The sequence below is a fragment of the Mytilus californianus genome, unplaced genomic scaffold (assembly GCF_021869535.1).
Source record: "Mytilus californianus isolate M0D057914Y unplaced genomic scaffold, xbMytCali1.0.p SCAF_6, whole genome shotgun sequence".
Taxonomy (NCBI): Eukaryota; Metazoa; Mollusca; class Bivalvia; order Mytilida; family Mytilidae; genus Mytilus; species Mytilus californianus.
In genome coordinates this window covers 79,286,152-79,303,827 of record NW_026262712.1, presented here as the reverse complement: position 1 = coordinate 79,303,827, position 17,676 = coordinate 79,286,152, and the positions used below count along the sequence as shown (strand labels likewise).

At 33.4% G+C, this 17,676-nt stretch overlaps 2 protein-coding genes across 2 annotated transcripts in view; both read left to right on the top strand.

Annotated features, from left to right (window-relative positions):
- Nucleotides 1-17,676, top strand: part of LOC127706372 (uncharacterized) — a 91,342-nt gene that overhangs the window by 40,546 nt on the left and 33,120 nt on the right. The window lies entirely within an intron of this gene.
- Nucleotides 9,843-16,345, top strand: LOC127706370 (uncharacterized). The gene has a single exon (XM_052210947.1). It carries the CDS (start codon nucleotides 9,866-9,868, stop codon nucleotides 12,527-12,529), a length of 2,664 nt encoding a protein of 887 aa, XP_052066907.1. The 5' UTR covers nucleotides 9,843-9,865; the 3' UTR covers nucleotides 12,530-16,345.

The window sequence follows — 17,676 nt, the reverse complement described above, 5'->3', positions numbered from 1 at the left end:
TTTCCCCTCGAAAGACATTGTCAACCTTGGGTTCGCCTCAGTTGACAATGTTCTCTCGGGGTAAAAATCCGCTCTATCACCCTCTCAGCTATGTGTTATTTATACAATGTTTCTGTCCATATATTCTGGCTGTACTTTCCAAATCACAAAATATTCGGCCATTCGTAGTGGTAGAGGTACACGTTTACCATGCAAGTGAAGAGAAAGCATTTCACCGGAAATAGTGTAGAATTCAGAGGGAAAATTGTTCTGAAAGTCTTGAAAAAGAGGAAACAGAAATAGGAATTCAGGATTAACTCGTGACTACGACTTTAATCACTTTCATGCATTGGAAATTTAGTACAATGACCACCAATAAAAACAACATACATACAAACGAAGATGTAAACATTTAATTACCCAAAACCAATGTTAAACCATAACTTTTAAAGTCAGAAACTGTCTTCAGTTATATATTAAAGTTGTTTTTTCAATTACAAAATTTGGTATTGATTAATGATCTTTGGAAGCGAGATTTTATTCTCAAGTGGACTAAAATAAAAAAAATGCAATTAAACACACGTTGAAGCCCTTCCCCCCTAAAAAGCAATACAAACAATTACAAACCACCATGAACAAACAAGTAACGATAGCAAAAGTCCACAAAATACTGCATAGAAAACCAAAGATCGAGCTATACGGGGATAAACTCACCATTTTTCATTTATCTGCAGTTTAAAGCCCAAAACAAAATCAATTAGATTTGGACGAGCGTACCTCAATCCTACGATTTCAGAAAGCCCGTATCCCCTGCTTAGGTAATAAATCAATGCAAGAGTGAATTGGAATATTTCACTCCAGTTTGATATATATTTATATTAATTAGGAGTAATATGTATTTTACCTCTTTTGTAGATAGATTTTGGGTGTGTATATACTTTATATGGCTGTATTGGTAATGCATGACTGAGTTTAGTTAAGTGATATTAGTTTGAAGAATCTTTATTGTTGTAATAAATATATTAAAGGGTGCTAAACCTTCAGGCTAGCTTATCATATTCATGTTTTGTTTAATTTAGTAAGTAACGTATATTCGTTTATAAAATAAACAGTTGATATTACTACATATTTTCAGAGAGGACGCATTTGAAAGTTAAAAAAATCACAGAAAATCGATTCATTGTTCCAAAGAAAAAGAAGCAAAGACAACAAACAACGACAAAAAAAAAAAAAAAAAAAAACCAAACCCCAATATGTGCATAACTTATCAAAGTTTGAAATATCTTAACATTAAACGTATAATAGCGTAAACAAAATATAGTTGTCTCCGCGCATCAAAATGAAAATCGTCATTTGTTGATCATATGGTTAAATGCAGTCCAAATCATATACCTGAAGTTTTATTGCGACTCCTTTTCTTTTCAGAAGTTAATTCATCTATCAAGTTTTGAAGTGTGCACAAGCTTGGTTTACACGTTGTATGAATATATTTTTGGATGGGGCAGAGTTACGTTTTGTAATCACAAAATAGCATTATTCTGATTTTGGATCATAAACACGTAATCTTACATCAGTAGATAAATTTTTATGTGTAAATTTCAAATATAAAAGAATATGACTGTAACTAGTAACAAAAATATGTAAATGAAAGATGTTTTTCAGGCTATATTCCAATTAGTTACTTTATAAACTTGGTAGACCTGAGAGCAAGTATGGTAAGTTTTTTTACAGTAAATTTTCTTCACGTATTACATTTTTTACAGTAAAAAATCATTAATCTTTTCATAATGTTAAAGTAGCTACTTTTTATAATCAAGCAGAAATCTACATTCTTTATACTAAATCCGTTTACTGATTGATACTGTAGTCTGGACGAACTTGATTAATGCAGTAGTTGTAATTGACTTTTAACTAGTTTACAGTGACTATGAGTACTATTATATCAGTGCTTTGTATCTATTATTTTTATGTTACTGTTTTATGGCCATTAAGACAAGCAATTTGCCACTGATTAATACAGTGTTTTCTTATTATGTGCTGATACACTTCTGTCCCTAATTAGAGAGGGTAGAGCGTACAATCTGTTTAAGACCATCACATTTGTATGTGCCTGTCCCAAGTCAGGAACAAGAAATTAAGGGGTTTTCTTTAATTCGTGTCATGTAAAATTTTGTTTTTATGATAATTATATTGTTATAAATTAGGACATTAGTTATCTCGTTTGAATTGATTCACATTTTACATGTCGGGATCATTTTTATCTGACTGTGCGGTATGGGTCTTTTAAAAGTAGTATATAGATATACTACTTCGACAATTAATGTCTCTTAAAACTTAGGTCCTGGTTTGGAAACTAATTTCACAGTCACGTACAGGAATAGCGCCTACTGTAAATTTTGTCTGAGCTTATGCAGGTATTACAAGCAAAGCTGACCTTATATAAATTTAGATCTAATTTGGTCATATAGCGTATTACTGATACATCCCTGAATGGCTTTCAAATGTTTAATGTTTAGCGTTCTTAATGGAAGTAAAACAAGAAAAGCGCTTCAGATGCACGAATTCTTTAAACCGTTATTTTCATTTAAACATTAGCAAAAACAATTGCAAAGTTTTCAAACCCTACTGCAATTAAACTAAAGATAACATCTAAAAATTATTTTAAAAATAATCGAGGGCAAAACTCTAGAATGTTAGCTTGAACAATATTGATCATCAACATGTTGTTTGTATATTATGGTAAACCTGCTATAAAGTAAACATTAGTTAATTCGCGGAAATATTTTTAAATATCTATTGGAAATAAAGAACTTAGGAATGAAAATTGCAGAAATTGGGGAAATTGATTTTGGCCCGCAATTTCTGAAATTTTAGTAATGTTGTAAATTAATTGATCCTGGATAAAATGAAGTTGAAAATTGGGAAAATAATGAAAAAATTGATTAAATCATTGGGAAAAAAGAATTTAAACTTTTTAAAAGAGGAAATATTTGTAGTCGTTACTAGGTATATTTCATTGATTTAAAGCCAAAAACACATACATTAAACAGTAGAAATACATTGTTGGATGGCAATATTGTTTTCATTGATGGGGAACATAGCCATCATTGTGGTAGATTAATCAACGCCTTTTCAAACACAAGAGTAAATGAAACAGTACTTGCTAAATTGATAAAGGAATTGCAAAATATTCTCAGATAAAATTTTCTAATGTGTTATTAATTTGTCATAGTCTTGTTACCCAGTTTTGTTGATATGCAGGACAAAGTCTCTATGAAATTGGAAGAATCAAAACACAATGTTGACTGCTGTACCCCAATATTTGACATTTTTACTTATTATGTCTGTCACTTTTGTGTCAATACAATGGGAGTATAAGCGACTGTCATACAAGTGAGAGGTTGACAGATATAACCATCTTTTTACACTTTCTTGCCTCTTTTGGGGATTACGGCATATTATTCTTAGAACCTTTTAGTACACACACGAAGTGTGTGTGTGTGATTTTTAGTAAAACTCATAACGAATATTTGCCCTACCTCTTCAGTGTAAAAATGTAAACGCTTACATCTATATCAAAATAATCTAATACTTAGCAACAGAGGACAACATTGTGACTTTAACATGTATACGGTGTGTTTCAGAATTCAAAACCTTAGGCAGTATTTTCAACCGATCTCATTGTCCATTTATAGATGTAAGTCAATATATGAGGCAGACTGAACTGTAGATTTTAGATAAATTACGAGTTTTGATGGTCATTTTGATTCGGTTGACAGGTTTGACTTTTCCACCCTTTACCCTACCCTTCCACACAATCTTATCAAACAAAAGTTTTCCTATTTAATTAAATGGTTGTTCGATTAATCTGAGAGCAAATTTATTTGCTGCAACTCATATAAAGCCTTATCTCAATCGAGAGAGGTAAATATGCCAGATATACTTACTGGAGGTATGATAAGATGATTAAAGCCATAAAGTTTCTCCTTGACAACGTTTATGTACGTTTCGACAATAAAGTTTATCGACAGATTGTGGATATTCATAAAGGCACCAATTGTGCCGCTTTAACGACACACTTGTTCCTGTACTGTTATGAATCACAGTTTATGGTCAAACTCAGTAAAGACCCGTCTATATTCCATTTAATTGTTAAATTCAACAACACTTACCGTAATCTTGATGATATTTTTTTTTTCGTTTGATAAGAATAATAATCACGAATTCTCTAAATATACTGCCAAAATTTACCCACAGAATCTTACCTTAAATAAATCAAATATTAACAGCAATAAGTATTCTTTCCTAGATTTGGCATTTCAGTTTTACACAAGAACTCTACACAAAAATTTACGACAAAAGGCATAAATTTTTTCCCTATTGTTAATTTTCCTTTTTTGGCGGTGATGTTCCTCTGGCACCGTCTTACGGTGTTATATATTCCAAATCGTTCTCTATGCCCGTGACTAGTGACGTTTTGGATTTCAAAGAACGTAATCTATGTATTTATGGTAACTTATTAATTCAGGGATTTCGTTACAACAAATTACTTAAAAGCTTTACTAAATTCTTCCAAAGATACTAAGATTTGGTTTGCTAGTTTGGCTATAACTTATTTCAGACGGAATAGCACATCGTTAATTTAACGGTGAAGTTGTTTAGCGATCCCGGAAATTTATATACGATCCCGGTAAACTTATCAATCCTTGAAAAAAAAACTTTACTCTAAACGGTTACCAATTCAACACTGTAATTAGATCTCTGAATATTGTTTTTATTGGTATACATATTGATTTTGTTATCAGTAAATTGAAATCATACTAAATAGTAATGTTATACACATATGCAATTTAACGGTACTAAAATCTGTCGAAATCTTTACTTTGGATTTGCACATGGTCATGTTTTTCTCTGACTGTTAATGACGTCTTTACACTAAATCCATTGGATGTTGGATGTTTTTTTATTAGTTGTAATTGGCTTTGTGAACTAGCTGTCAGTAACAGCGAGTACTCTCAGATCTGGGTCAACATTCCTAATGCGCCTCAACTTGAGGAACACAAAAGTTGTGCGTAAACAAAAAATCTCTGTGTAGTGATATAGGACATGTTTCTATTTTTAACAAGTGACTGAACTTAACAATTTGTGTTAATTTGAAAAGTAGAGGACCATAGAATAAATTTGTACGGAGTTATTACATGTATGCTTAGTATTAAATTTTCAAAGAACTTATTGTGTGAAAAAAGGGATTGTTTACCCCCAGGAGCGCATCGCGAAAGAATTTTCGGGGTGTGCTCATCTACTGAAAAATGAATCACACTCTGTACCCCGAAAATTTAACCACATATGTGAAAATGTCTCAGCTTCGAAATGAGCCATCATGCATATCCAAGTTTACGATATGGACTGTGCTACAGAGGAAAACGTTACCATTACCGGCTATTGAAAATCTATTATGCATATTGCCCCATCTGTACTAAGTGTCTTTTTTGTTGTAAGGGATGGTTAAATACCATGTAACGTCCGACCATTGTTTTTGTATGATGTTTTTTCGGTTTTGTATCGATCGGATGAGTTAAGCCTTTTTCAACTTATTTTTATAGTTTGTTCTTATGTTGTACCGTTACACCACTGTCACATGTTAGGGGGAGGACTGAGCAGGTCAAATTTTCCGCCTTTCAATCCGTCGTCCTATTTGTAAAACTCTACTCATTTTAGGAAAAGATATAAGGATAAGCAAGAAAACATCTGCTTACAGAATGAATGGTCTTAATCGAACGTGATCTCCCTTTAGGGATTATTTTTTATCATTTTTTTTTGTAGATATTTTATTAAATAAAGCACATCTGTTATGTCAATAAATATCAACAGGACAAGATTTACAAATAAACGAACATGGACAAAATCGTCAATTGACACTCATAGGAGTTATAGACCTTGAACAACACATTTTAACTATTAAGTGGAAAGTGAAGTTATAGAATATTGTGTTTTTGAAGAAAGAGATTTAACAGAACCTACTTATAACAATATGACATGTACATGTGTAGTAGAAAATCTACTTTCAAGGCAACGCGTCGTCAATTGTCAAGTAACCCCTTTTAAAAATTATCAGAGGCTTTTTAACCATTTTGTGCCTTTTTGCGTAAATTAAAGCAGGGCAGGATCTATAAATCAGTAGTATGTCTGAGATGGTCAGTCATCTCCTGTTTGGTATTATTGCCCTTCAAGGAATATATTACATTTTGGCCGTGTTTGTTGAAAGCTATTCTCATTGAATTGTATCAATTTAATGCAAAATTGACAGGTGAGCGAAAAAGGCTCATTGGAGCCTCTATTTTAATTCCACAAGAATTTTATATTAGTTTTGTAACTTTATTCCGGAAACATTTGTCATGCGCACAAAAATTATGTAAAATGTAATCAACATTTGTTTTACAAATATTTACAAATAATAGACATGTTTCCAAAATTAATATCAAACAAATAGATATTGCAAAATTTCAAGACAAAATTATTATGTTTTTGTTGTATTTAATTATGGAAAATGCATTTATCGATCTTTGAAAACTACATATTCAAATCAGTGATTTTGAAGGAACTAAACATATTCTCTTTCTATAAATATTCCTTCATATGTCATAAAGTTAAATATTGTGAAAGGAAGTACGAACACTTTTTGCGTATTCGTTGTCGTTTTTTTCAAAAATGAAGCAGCTAAAACCATCCGAAATTTTCTATTCATTGGACACTATCTCAAACAGATTTGGTCTACAACCTTCTTGTAGTAAAAACCTGATAGGGAAAACATCAAATGCATTATTATTTAGATCCATTATCAAATCACATATTCCAAATATGACTGTTATAATCAAAAGATGGAAAGTTTTACACAGCCGACAAAAGCCGAAGAAGCTAAATTTGTACATAAAATCTATGTTTATCAAGTAACTAATGTAAAATTCAGAACTAAATCTGGCACCAAATTTACAACGCCTAATGATGGTATTTCAATACGGATTAGAGGGGACCCTGGAGGTGTTATCTGGAGAACATTAACAATGAAACCAAACGTATGTCGGGGAGATAATGAAAACAAATTCCGTAACACTTCATTACGTGTCCAAGAACCTTTTTTAATTAGAATGACGGAGATTATTGGCGATAACAAATCAGCTACTGATGTTCGCAGTCTACGTTTATACAAACCATCATATAGTAATTACTTATATCGTGTGATACTTCCTTTTCGAGGAACATTGAACCGCCAGTATGCGGAAGGGAAATTCAACTTTCAAATATGATTAAAACAAAATCTGTTGAAGAGGCAAAATATGCAGTGAACATTTTGAAGAGGTAAAATATATCACTGATCCACCAGCACTAAATTTTCAAACTGAAACAGATAAACGAGATCATTCAATATAAAAATAAGGAGATGTGGTATGATTTCTCAATGAGACAAAGTTCAAGTGAAGTGGATGTATGCAATCATAGGCAACCGTATAGCCTTCAACAATGAGAAAAACGCATACCATATAGTCGGATATAAAAGGCAACGACATGAAAAATACAAAATATTTCAATTGAGAAAACTAACGGCCTAATTTATAACAAAACAATTAACGAAAACCAAATATGACAGACATGAACCAACGACAATCACTGAAACCACAGGCTCCTGACTCTGGACATGCACATAAAGAATGTGGCGGGGTTAAACATGTTTGTGAGCACTCAACCCTCCCCAATACCCGAAACAGTGGTGTAACAGCACAGCATAAGGAACAAACTATAAAGTTTGTTGTCTACTGCTGAGACGACCTGCTTATATGAACATGTAGAACGAAAATCGCACAAGGAATGTGCAAAGGAACACGAAGAAAATAAAAATGCTCGCGATCGGCCAACGATAGCCCACTGAAAAAGGAATACATTATTGACGGAAGTAAGACAACAGTTCAACTTCCTACTATTGGAATTTCAAGAAAGACTAATGAAGGTAAATCTCGTGAATATCTGGTTAAACCCACGAACATTGCAAGATGAGACTCGGGAACTACTAACTTGTATGGATAAAATTGTTGACTTAACTATTTTTTTTTTATAAAATGTGATTTCATAAAAGCTTATATTACAGCAAAAATAGTCTTATCTGTTGTTTTATTGTTATACGAGTCCGGCCAATAAGGAACCTTCGAAGAAATAAATACTATAGAACATTTATCTTTATTCAAGCAATATGTTACACAAAATATTCGCAAATCAGAAATGGCATTTACATCTAACAGGTATCTTAAGATAGGCAATGCAGTTGGCTAGATGCTGACGAGACACATTGAATATAATAAGAAATAAACACCAAAAAAGAAAAAAAAAAGACTCAACAACTCATTCGATATGAAAATTCTCACATACTGATGTCAAATGATCGTAAATTTTTTCAGTTCTTAAATATATATGCCTGAATATACCAAAAACGTTCCACTGTATTTACAGAAAGAACAATCATATACTTAGATACGCCTCGATGGAATTATAGGCAATAAACGTGGACGATTTAGATAAAATCTGTGCCTTATCTATTTAGGAGTAAAAGGAAAAGGATAAAAGGGAAAATTTCATCAATTAGGTTTAGCAAATTAATTGTTAAAAGTGCCCATTGATCTCAAGATGTCTTTACGTTGTTTGTTTTATTGTTTTAGTGGTTAAAGGGCCGGCTGCTCTAGCTTTTGTCATGCTATAACTAATGATTTTTTCTACGTATGCTTTCAAAAATTTCATATAATGTTACTGATGAAAAAATAGAGGTCAAGTTCGATATTGACAACTTTTACATTTTACGTTTAGCAGCTACGGTCCTTGATAGATGGCACTTCATGTCTTTTCTAAGCAAATATCTTACAGACCGTCAAAGCAATGCTTTTTACATCTCAATATGTTGTTACTGATGACAAAATTGATGTTATGTTGGATATTGATGAGTTTTTCCAACTTACTTATATGTGGGATCCATCTTATTTTGTTATCAAACTTATGTTTTGTTTAATTAAAGAGAGGGAGAACCGAATTGTCTCATATTTAAATGTATCTCATTCCAGAAGTAATGATGATGCAGGGAAGACATATTCAGGATATAATCAATTTCCTGTAATAATTTCTAAGGTATTCTAGCTTTGCCTTGTTATATGGTTATGTCTAAAGCTACTTCCTACTAAACATTAATCTATTTGTTTAAGAAGATAACCAGGTCGTAAATATTTGGTGACGAGTATCAATCTATCATATTGTTCTAAATTATATACCTAAGTTATATATAGATCAATTTTCTGAAAATATTTTAACAATACTTTTATTCAATAAGATATAAATACATTGATTATTGGAAAAAATGGATTATGTTCATAAACAAGTATCACTACAATATGAAATAAAACAAAAATATCTTATGACCCCTTTTTAAAAGATATTATGGATTTTTCTCAAAACATTACTTCGTATAATTAACGTATTTATTATGCATTGAATTCTTACGTTTATTGGGTGTATTTCATAGAAAGAAACATGTCATGCGCAGGGAAATTAGAATCACCACTTCGTTTACGAACAAATTACAAGTACAAGGGAAGCAATTCTTCACATGAATTCGTTTTGAAAGTAGAACTTTGAGGATCTAGTATTAAACCAAAATGTATGACAAGTCTCCAAGATAAAATTGGTATTTTGTATGGGATATTTAATATTTGATTTTCCGAATATTCAAAGCATTGGTTTTTCCGCAACGTTTTGCAATAGCTCAAAATATCCCTTTTCTAAAAATAACGCCATTGCATGTGTAGCTAAAATTAGTTGTGAAAGGAAATAGATAGGGTGTTTTGTGTAGTCAATGTATTGGGATATAATGAAGCTAAGACCATCGGAAATATTCTTTTCACAGGACTCTGTTTCAAACAAATGGGGTGATCAAACACCTAGCAGATTAAAATTTATAGGGGACACGTTAGATGAACTGTTAACTGAATCAATTTCGTTAAAGGACATTCCAACTATTTCCACTGTAATTAAATATGGAAAGCTTTACACAGCTGACAATCGGAGACTGTGGGTATTTCGAAAAGCTGAGGAATTGGGATTTTTATATGAAATCGAAGTTAATCAAGGTACACAGCGTAATTTTAAAGCTAACAAAAAGACGAAATTTACAACGAAGAATGATGGAATTTCGATAAGGATTCGAGGATCTGGAGACCCCGGAGGTAAGACATGGAGAACATGGAAACCAAACACATTTCAGAAAGTAAATGAAAATACAGTAAGCAAATCTGCATCACATGCCAGTGGAATTTATGCTAATGAAAGAAGGACGAATGTTATTCAAGATTCTTTCTTTAACAAAACAATTACCGAGGCTCAACATCCAAGTACATACAAATCATCATATAGTAATTACTATTATTCCAGGCCTAGTTATCGTTGTGATAATGCTCATTCTAGCAACTGTGAATCTCCAGTATCCGATAAAACAATTCAGCTTTCAAATATAATAAGATCAAAAGCTGAAGAAGAGGCAACACGATGTAGCAAATATTCTCTTGAGTCAACCACAGAGAAAACTTCATTACATGTCGACGAATCGCCTGTAAATCAAAGTAGGACGAATGTTAGTCCATGTTCCGTCTTTAACAAAAGAGTATCCGAGGCTCAACATCCAAGTAGACACAAATCATCATACAGAGATAATCCTGATGTTTTGTGTTATAATGAGTTTTCAGGAAATTGTGGCTCTCCAGTATCCGACAAAGAAATTCACTATTCAAGAATAAAGAGACCAACAGCTGAAGAAGAGCTTACACAAGGAAGTAAATCTTCCCTCGAGTCAACATTAAGTAAAACTTCGTTACATGCACAAGGACCTTTAGGTAATCAAAGTAGGACAAATGTTAATAAAGATTCCTTCTGTAACATAACAGTTACAGAAGCTCAACAACCAAGTACATACAAAATATCATACAGTAAATACAACTCTGCCAAGCCTGAGCTTTGGAGTGATAAAGGTTTTGCTAGCAACAGTGAATCTCCTATATCCGACAAAGAAATTCACAGTTCAAATATAAAAAGATCAACATATGAAAAAGAACCAGCACTTAGAAGTAAATCATCTTTGTGGTCAAGCAATAGAAAAACTTCGTTACGTGTCCAAGTAGCTCTGATAAATCAAAGTAGGACGAATGTTAATCAAGATTCCTTCGACAACCAAACAATCACCGAGGCTCAACATCCAAGTACATACAAATCTTCATATAGTGATAATATTACTACAAAGCTTGATGGTCGGTGTTATAATGATTTATTGGGCAACTGTGAATCTCAAGTATCCGACAAAGAAATCCACCGTTCAAGTATGAAAAGATCAACAGCTGAAAAAGAGCTAACACTTAAAAGTAAATCTTCTCTCGAGTCAACATTGAGAAAAACTTCGTTGGATGTCCAAGGACCTCTTGGTTATCCAAGAAGGACGGATGTAAATCAAGATTCCTTCGGAAACAAAACAGTTATCGGAGCTCAAAATGCTAGTACATACAACTCATCATATAGTGATGATATTTCTACAAAGCCTCATGTTCGGTGTTATAATGATTATTTGGGCAACTTTGAATCTCCAGTATCCCCTACAGAAATCCACCGTTTATGTATAAAAAGATCAGCAGCTGAAAAAGAGCCAACACTTACAAGTAAATCTTCTGTCGTGTCAACATTAAGAAAAACTTCGCTGCGTGTCCAAGGACCTCTTGGTTATCGAAGTAGGACGGATATAAATCAAGATTCCATCTGTAACGAACCAGTAACCGAGACTCAAATTCCAATTAAAAACAAATCATCACATAGTGATAATATTTTGACAAAACCTGATATTCAGTGTTATAATGATTTTTTGGGCAACTGTGAATATCAAGTATCCGACAAAGAAATCCACCGTTCAAGTATGAAAAGATCAACAGCTGAAAAAGAGCCAACACTTAAAAGTAAATCTTCTCTCGGGTCAACACTAAGGCAAACTTCGCTGGATGTTCAAGGACCTCAGGGTTATCGAAGTAGGACGGACTTAAATCAAGATTCCATCTGTAACGAACCAGTTGCCGAGACTCAAATTCTAATTAGAAACAAATCATCATATAGTGATAATATTTCTACAAAACCTGATGTTCAGTGTTATAATGATTTTGTGGGCAACTGTGAATCTCAAGTATCCCCAAAAGAAATCCACCGTTCAAGTATGAAAAGATCAACAGCTGAAAAAGATCCAACACTTAAAAGTAAATCTTCACTCGGGTCAACATTAAGAAAAACTTCGCTGGATGTCCAAGGGCCTCTTGGTTATCGAAGTAGGACGGACATAAATCAAGATTCCATCTGTAGCGAACCAGTTGCCGAGACTCAAATTCCAATTAGAAACAAATCATCATATAGTGATAATATTTCTACAAAGCCTCATGTTCAGTGTGATAATGATTATTTAGGTAACTATGAATCTCAAGTATCCCCTAAATAAATCCACCGTTCAAGTATAAAAAGATCAACAGCTGAAAAAGGGCCAACACTTAAAAGTAAATTTTCTCTCGGGTCAACATTAAGAAAAACTTCGTTACGTGTCGACGAATCGCCTGTAAATCAAAGTAGGACGAATGTTAGTCCATCTTCCGTCTTTAACAAAAACGTATCCGAGGCTCAACATCCAAGTAGACACAAATCATCATACAGAGATAATCCTGATGTTTTGTGTTATAATGAGTTTTCAGGAAATTGTGGCTCTCCAGTATCCGACAAAGAAATTCACTATTCAAGTATAAAGAGACCAACAGCTGAAGAAGAGCTTACACAAGGAAGTAAATCTTCCCTCGAGTCAACATTAAGTAAAACCTCGTTACATGCACATGGACCTTTTGGTAATCAAAGTAGGACAAATGTTAATAAAGATTCCTTCTGTAACAAAACAGTAACAGAAGCTCAACAACCAAGTACATACAAAATATCATACAGTAAATACAACTCTGCCAAGCCTGAGCTTTGGAGTGATAAAGGTTTTGCTAGCAACAGTGAATCTCCTATATCCGACAAAGAAATTCACAGTTCAAATATAAAAAGATCAACATATGAAGAAGAACCAGCACTTAGAAGTAAATCATCTTTGTGGTCAAGCAATAGAAAAACTTCGTTACGTGTCCAAGGAGCTCTGATAAATCAAAGTAGGACGAATGTTAATCAAGATTCCTTCGACAACCAAACAATCACCGAGGCTCAACATCCACGTACATACAAATTATCATATAGTGATAATATTACTACAAAGCGTCATGTTTGGTGTGATGATGATGATTGTTTCGGCAACTGTGAATTTACAGTATCCCCTAAAGAAATTCAGCGTTCAAGTATAAAAAGATCAACAGCTGAAAAAGAACCAACATTTAAAAGTAAATCTTCTCTCGAGTCAACATTAAGAACAACTTCGCTGGATGTCCAAGGACCTCTTGGTTATCGAAGTAGGACGAATGTTAATCAAGATTCCTTCGGCATCAAAACAGTTGCCGAGGCTCAAAATACTAGTACATACAAATCATCATATAGTGATAATATTACTACAGAGCCTGATGTTTGGTGTTATAATGATTTTTCGGGCAACTGTGAATCTCAAATATCCGACAAAGAAATCCACCGTTCAAGTATAAAAAGATCAAGAGCTGAAAAAGAGCCAACACTTTAAAGTAAATCTTCTTTCGAGTCAGCCTTTGGCAAAACTTCTTTACGTGTTCCAAGTCCTCTTGTTAATCAAAGTAGTACGTATGTTAATCAGGATTCCTTCTGTAAAGAAACAGTAACCGTGGCGCATCCAAGTATATACAAACTATCATACAGACATTACGATTCTCAAAAGCATGATGTTTGTTGTGATAATGATTTTTCGAGCAACATCAAATCTTCAGTATCCGACAAAGAAATTCACCGTTCAAATTTAAAAACAGCTGAAGAAACTCCAACACTAAGAAGTAAATCTTATTTTGATTCAACCTTACAATAAACGTTGTTACGTGTCAAAAGACCTCTTGTTAATCAAAGTAGGACAAATGTTAATCAAGATTCATTCGACAACAAAACAGTTACCGAGGCTCAACATCCAAGTACATACAAATCAGCATATAGTGATTATATAACTACAAAGCCTCATACTCGATGTAATAATGTTTTTTCTGGCAACTGAGAATTTCCAGTATCCGCCTAAAAAATCCACCGTTCAAGTATAAAAGGATCAACTGCTGAAAAGAGCCAACACTAGGAAGTAAATCTTCTTTCGACTCTCCATTAAGAAGAAACTTCCTTATGTGTTCAAAGACCTCTTGTAAATCAAAGTGCAACAAATGTTAATAAAGATTCCTTTTGTAACAAAACAGGTACCGAGGCTCAACATCCAAGTACATACAAATCATCATGTATTGATTACATTTCTGCAAAACCTGATGTTCAGTGTGAAAATGCTTTTTCGAATACGTGTTTAAAAACCTCCTGAAAATAATAGAAGTATACAGGTTATTAAAGATTCTCTTCATAACAAAATAGCCGGTGTGGCTTACCGTTCAAATGTATAACAATTCGCTAAAGCCAAGTTTTTCGAACAACTCAAAATTCGCAGTAGCCAATAAAGAAATTAGGCTAACAATAGAAAAACAAAGGATATGGGGTATCCATCCATTACATAAAATCAGTACATGTACAGCACATGATTAGATCAAAAATTGAGGAAGAGGCAAACATTGTTAGTAGATATTCACTCGAATAAAATATAAAACTGATCATGCATTACTAGCTATTTCAAGTAAAAATGAAAACTTAAATCATAAAAGTTTATGGTAAACTTCCAAGCCATACTTGTATGAACCAAGCGAACAAAATTCTTACAAAGAATTTGACCAAGTTCAACACAAAAGAAAATAGCAACAGGCGACAGTACTGGTAGGAGAGACAGCAAACATTCGAACGAGATAGTTAGATATTTACTTTTAACAAAGGACGGGATAATACCAAGGGAGCAATAAAACAAACGTTGAAGAAAAAAAAAATGACTAAAAGAACAAGTGTCCACAAAGTACTACATAGAAAACTAAAGATTGAGCAAGACGGGGATTAACTCACCATTTCTAATTTCATCTGTAAGTTATTTGAGAAATCCCAAAATAAAATGAATTTGAGATGGACGACCGTACCTTCATCATGCGTCTGCAAAAATGAAAATGTATATTTTTTAGTGTTTATATGTTTTGGCACCATATTTCTATAGAACTTATAAACACACGAAGAATCAGTGCATTAAATGTATTTCAAGATATCTACAAGTCATCATTAAGCCATAACTATTTTTGAAAGTCCTACTATTTGTGGGTTGATGACTTTTTGAGCAATATGGATTTTCCAGTATGCAAAAAATGAAGATTCATATATGATTAAATCAAAATCTAAAAACGCTGCAAATGTGAAAAGCTGCAAATAGTGCAACAAATCTTCTGTATAGGTGAACACGGACCAATCAAGAATTGATTTACAAAATGAAAACAATAACCAAAACCGTTCAAGTTTTTGTATCGTCTCCTAAGTCTTCCCACTTTTATTCACATAAAAAAACGAAAATCGTACAATGGATGTACCAGGAAACAAGGAGGAATTAGAACTGTTTGACCAACGATAGCCCACTGCACTATGGATACTTTATTGACGGATGTAACAATATAAGGAAGAATGTAACTACTTTTATAAATATTCAGCAGAATTAGAAGAGGAATTGAAACAGTCAGTATTCGAATTTCAACTAGGACTATTGGAATAATTCACCCAGCATGAACTTGAAGATGTGTCTCAGATACTGCAAACTACATTGTACAATGGAACAACTTTATAAACTTAGAATATAGGTGTTTTGTTTAGTTATGGTGTAATTAAGGTAAAACGTATAGAGCAGCAAAAATAACAATTTCGTTATATAATCGTGATTACTATTTGATCATGTGAATATCGTAAGAGTAAATTCTATAGAAAAACAAATATCTTTTGTTTATTCAAGCAACAGGTTGTGCAGCGTATTTGTAAACTCAACAAGGCTACCAGGCTGATAGTATGATAAGCTTTTTTTTTTAATTTTGTAAAAACTGTTTCATTACTCCTAACAAAAAAATTATCATATCTCAATTTACCTGTGTACGTTATTTTATTTAACGCTATTTTGTCCCAGGTTAGAGTTGTCTTTTTGACACTGTTGCTACATCTTTTTTTTTATTAATATTGTATTTATATTGTGTCATAGATCAAACTTATTTGTTCAGTGTATGTTTACTTGTTTTTGTTTATATGTCTTTTTGATCGAGTTAAGCTATTTCAATTGATATTTTATAGTGTGTCTTTTTATGTTGTAATGTTAAACTACTAATCTCAGGTTAGGGTGAAGGTTGGCGCCTGTTATAACGTTTAAACCCGCTGCATATGTATTCACCTGTCCTAAGTCAGGAGTCTGTTGTTCAGTGGTTGTCGTTTGTTGGTGTGGTTCATAAGTGTTTCTCGTTTTTTCTATATATATATTAGACTTTTGGTTTTCCTGATTGAATTGTTTTACACTAGTCATGTTGGGGCCCTTTAAAGCTTGCTGTTCGGTGTGAGCCAAGACTCCCTGTTGAAGGCCTTACTTTGACCTATAATTGTTTACTTTTTATACATTTTTGTAAATATAACGTTTTTTATTATCAAGCTTGAATACGCAGCCTTACACAAATAGTATGATATGTAGAGATTACTTTTGTGTACAAAAGACTTGATGGAAGCTTATTATTGCGTGTGGGTTCGTGATCGTGGGTTAAGATCGATGGCTACAGTGCTGAAGGTCCCGGTTCGATTCTGACTCTGGACGCTTAAAATTTCAGTACATCACAAGGGTGATTTCATCCTCTCACAAACTTCTCTGGTACCCAGACCGGAGTTTAAACTAGAATAGGTACTTTGGGGGCCTCGGTTGGTCAAAGTTGTCCCCTTCTTTGACCTGGAGATGAAGCTTCTGATATCTCTCCGGTTTGTCTGTTTTCGTCGAGTGGCCCGGTGGTTCTCTCCGATTACCTCGGCTTACCCCACCATAATAACAGACTTCCTAGTGTTCTAGCACTCCCTTTGTGTTGGGGTGGGGATTGTCCTTGTAAAAATTGTCGTAAATACGTTAGTGACACATCTCCATTAATCTCGATAGGTAGTGTTCATGGATTCCACTGTACCCTCGCAGATCTCGAGGGGTTCTTCGGATAACGGAAGAATTTACCAATACATACATACATACATCCATTCAACGGTGAAGATTTCGAGCGAAAATTTCAATTTATAATTAAGATAAAATTGCGAATGGAAATGGGGAATGTGTCAAAGAGACAACAATAAAATTGAGAATGGAAATGGGGAATATGCCAAAGAGACAACAACCCGATCAAAGAGCAGACAATAGCCGAAGACCACCAATGGGTCTTCAACGCAGCGAGAATATACCGCACCCGGAGGTGGTCCTTAGCCGGCCCCTAAATAAAATTGTGTACTAGTTCAGTGAAAATGATCGTCACACTAAACTCCAAAACATATAAATGAACTAAAATTAAAAAACATACTAGACTAGCAAAGGCCAGA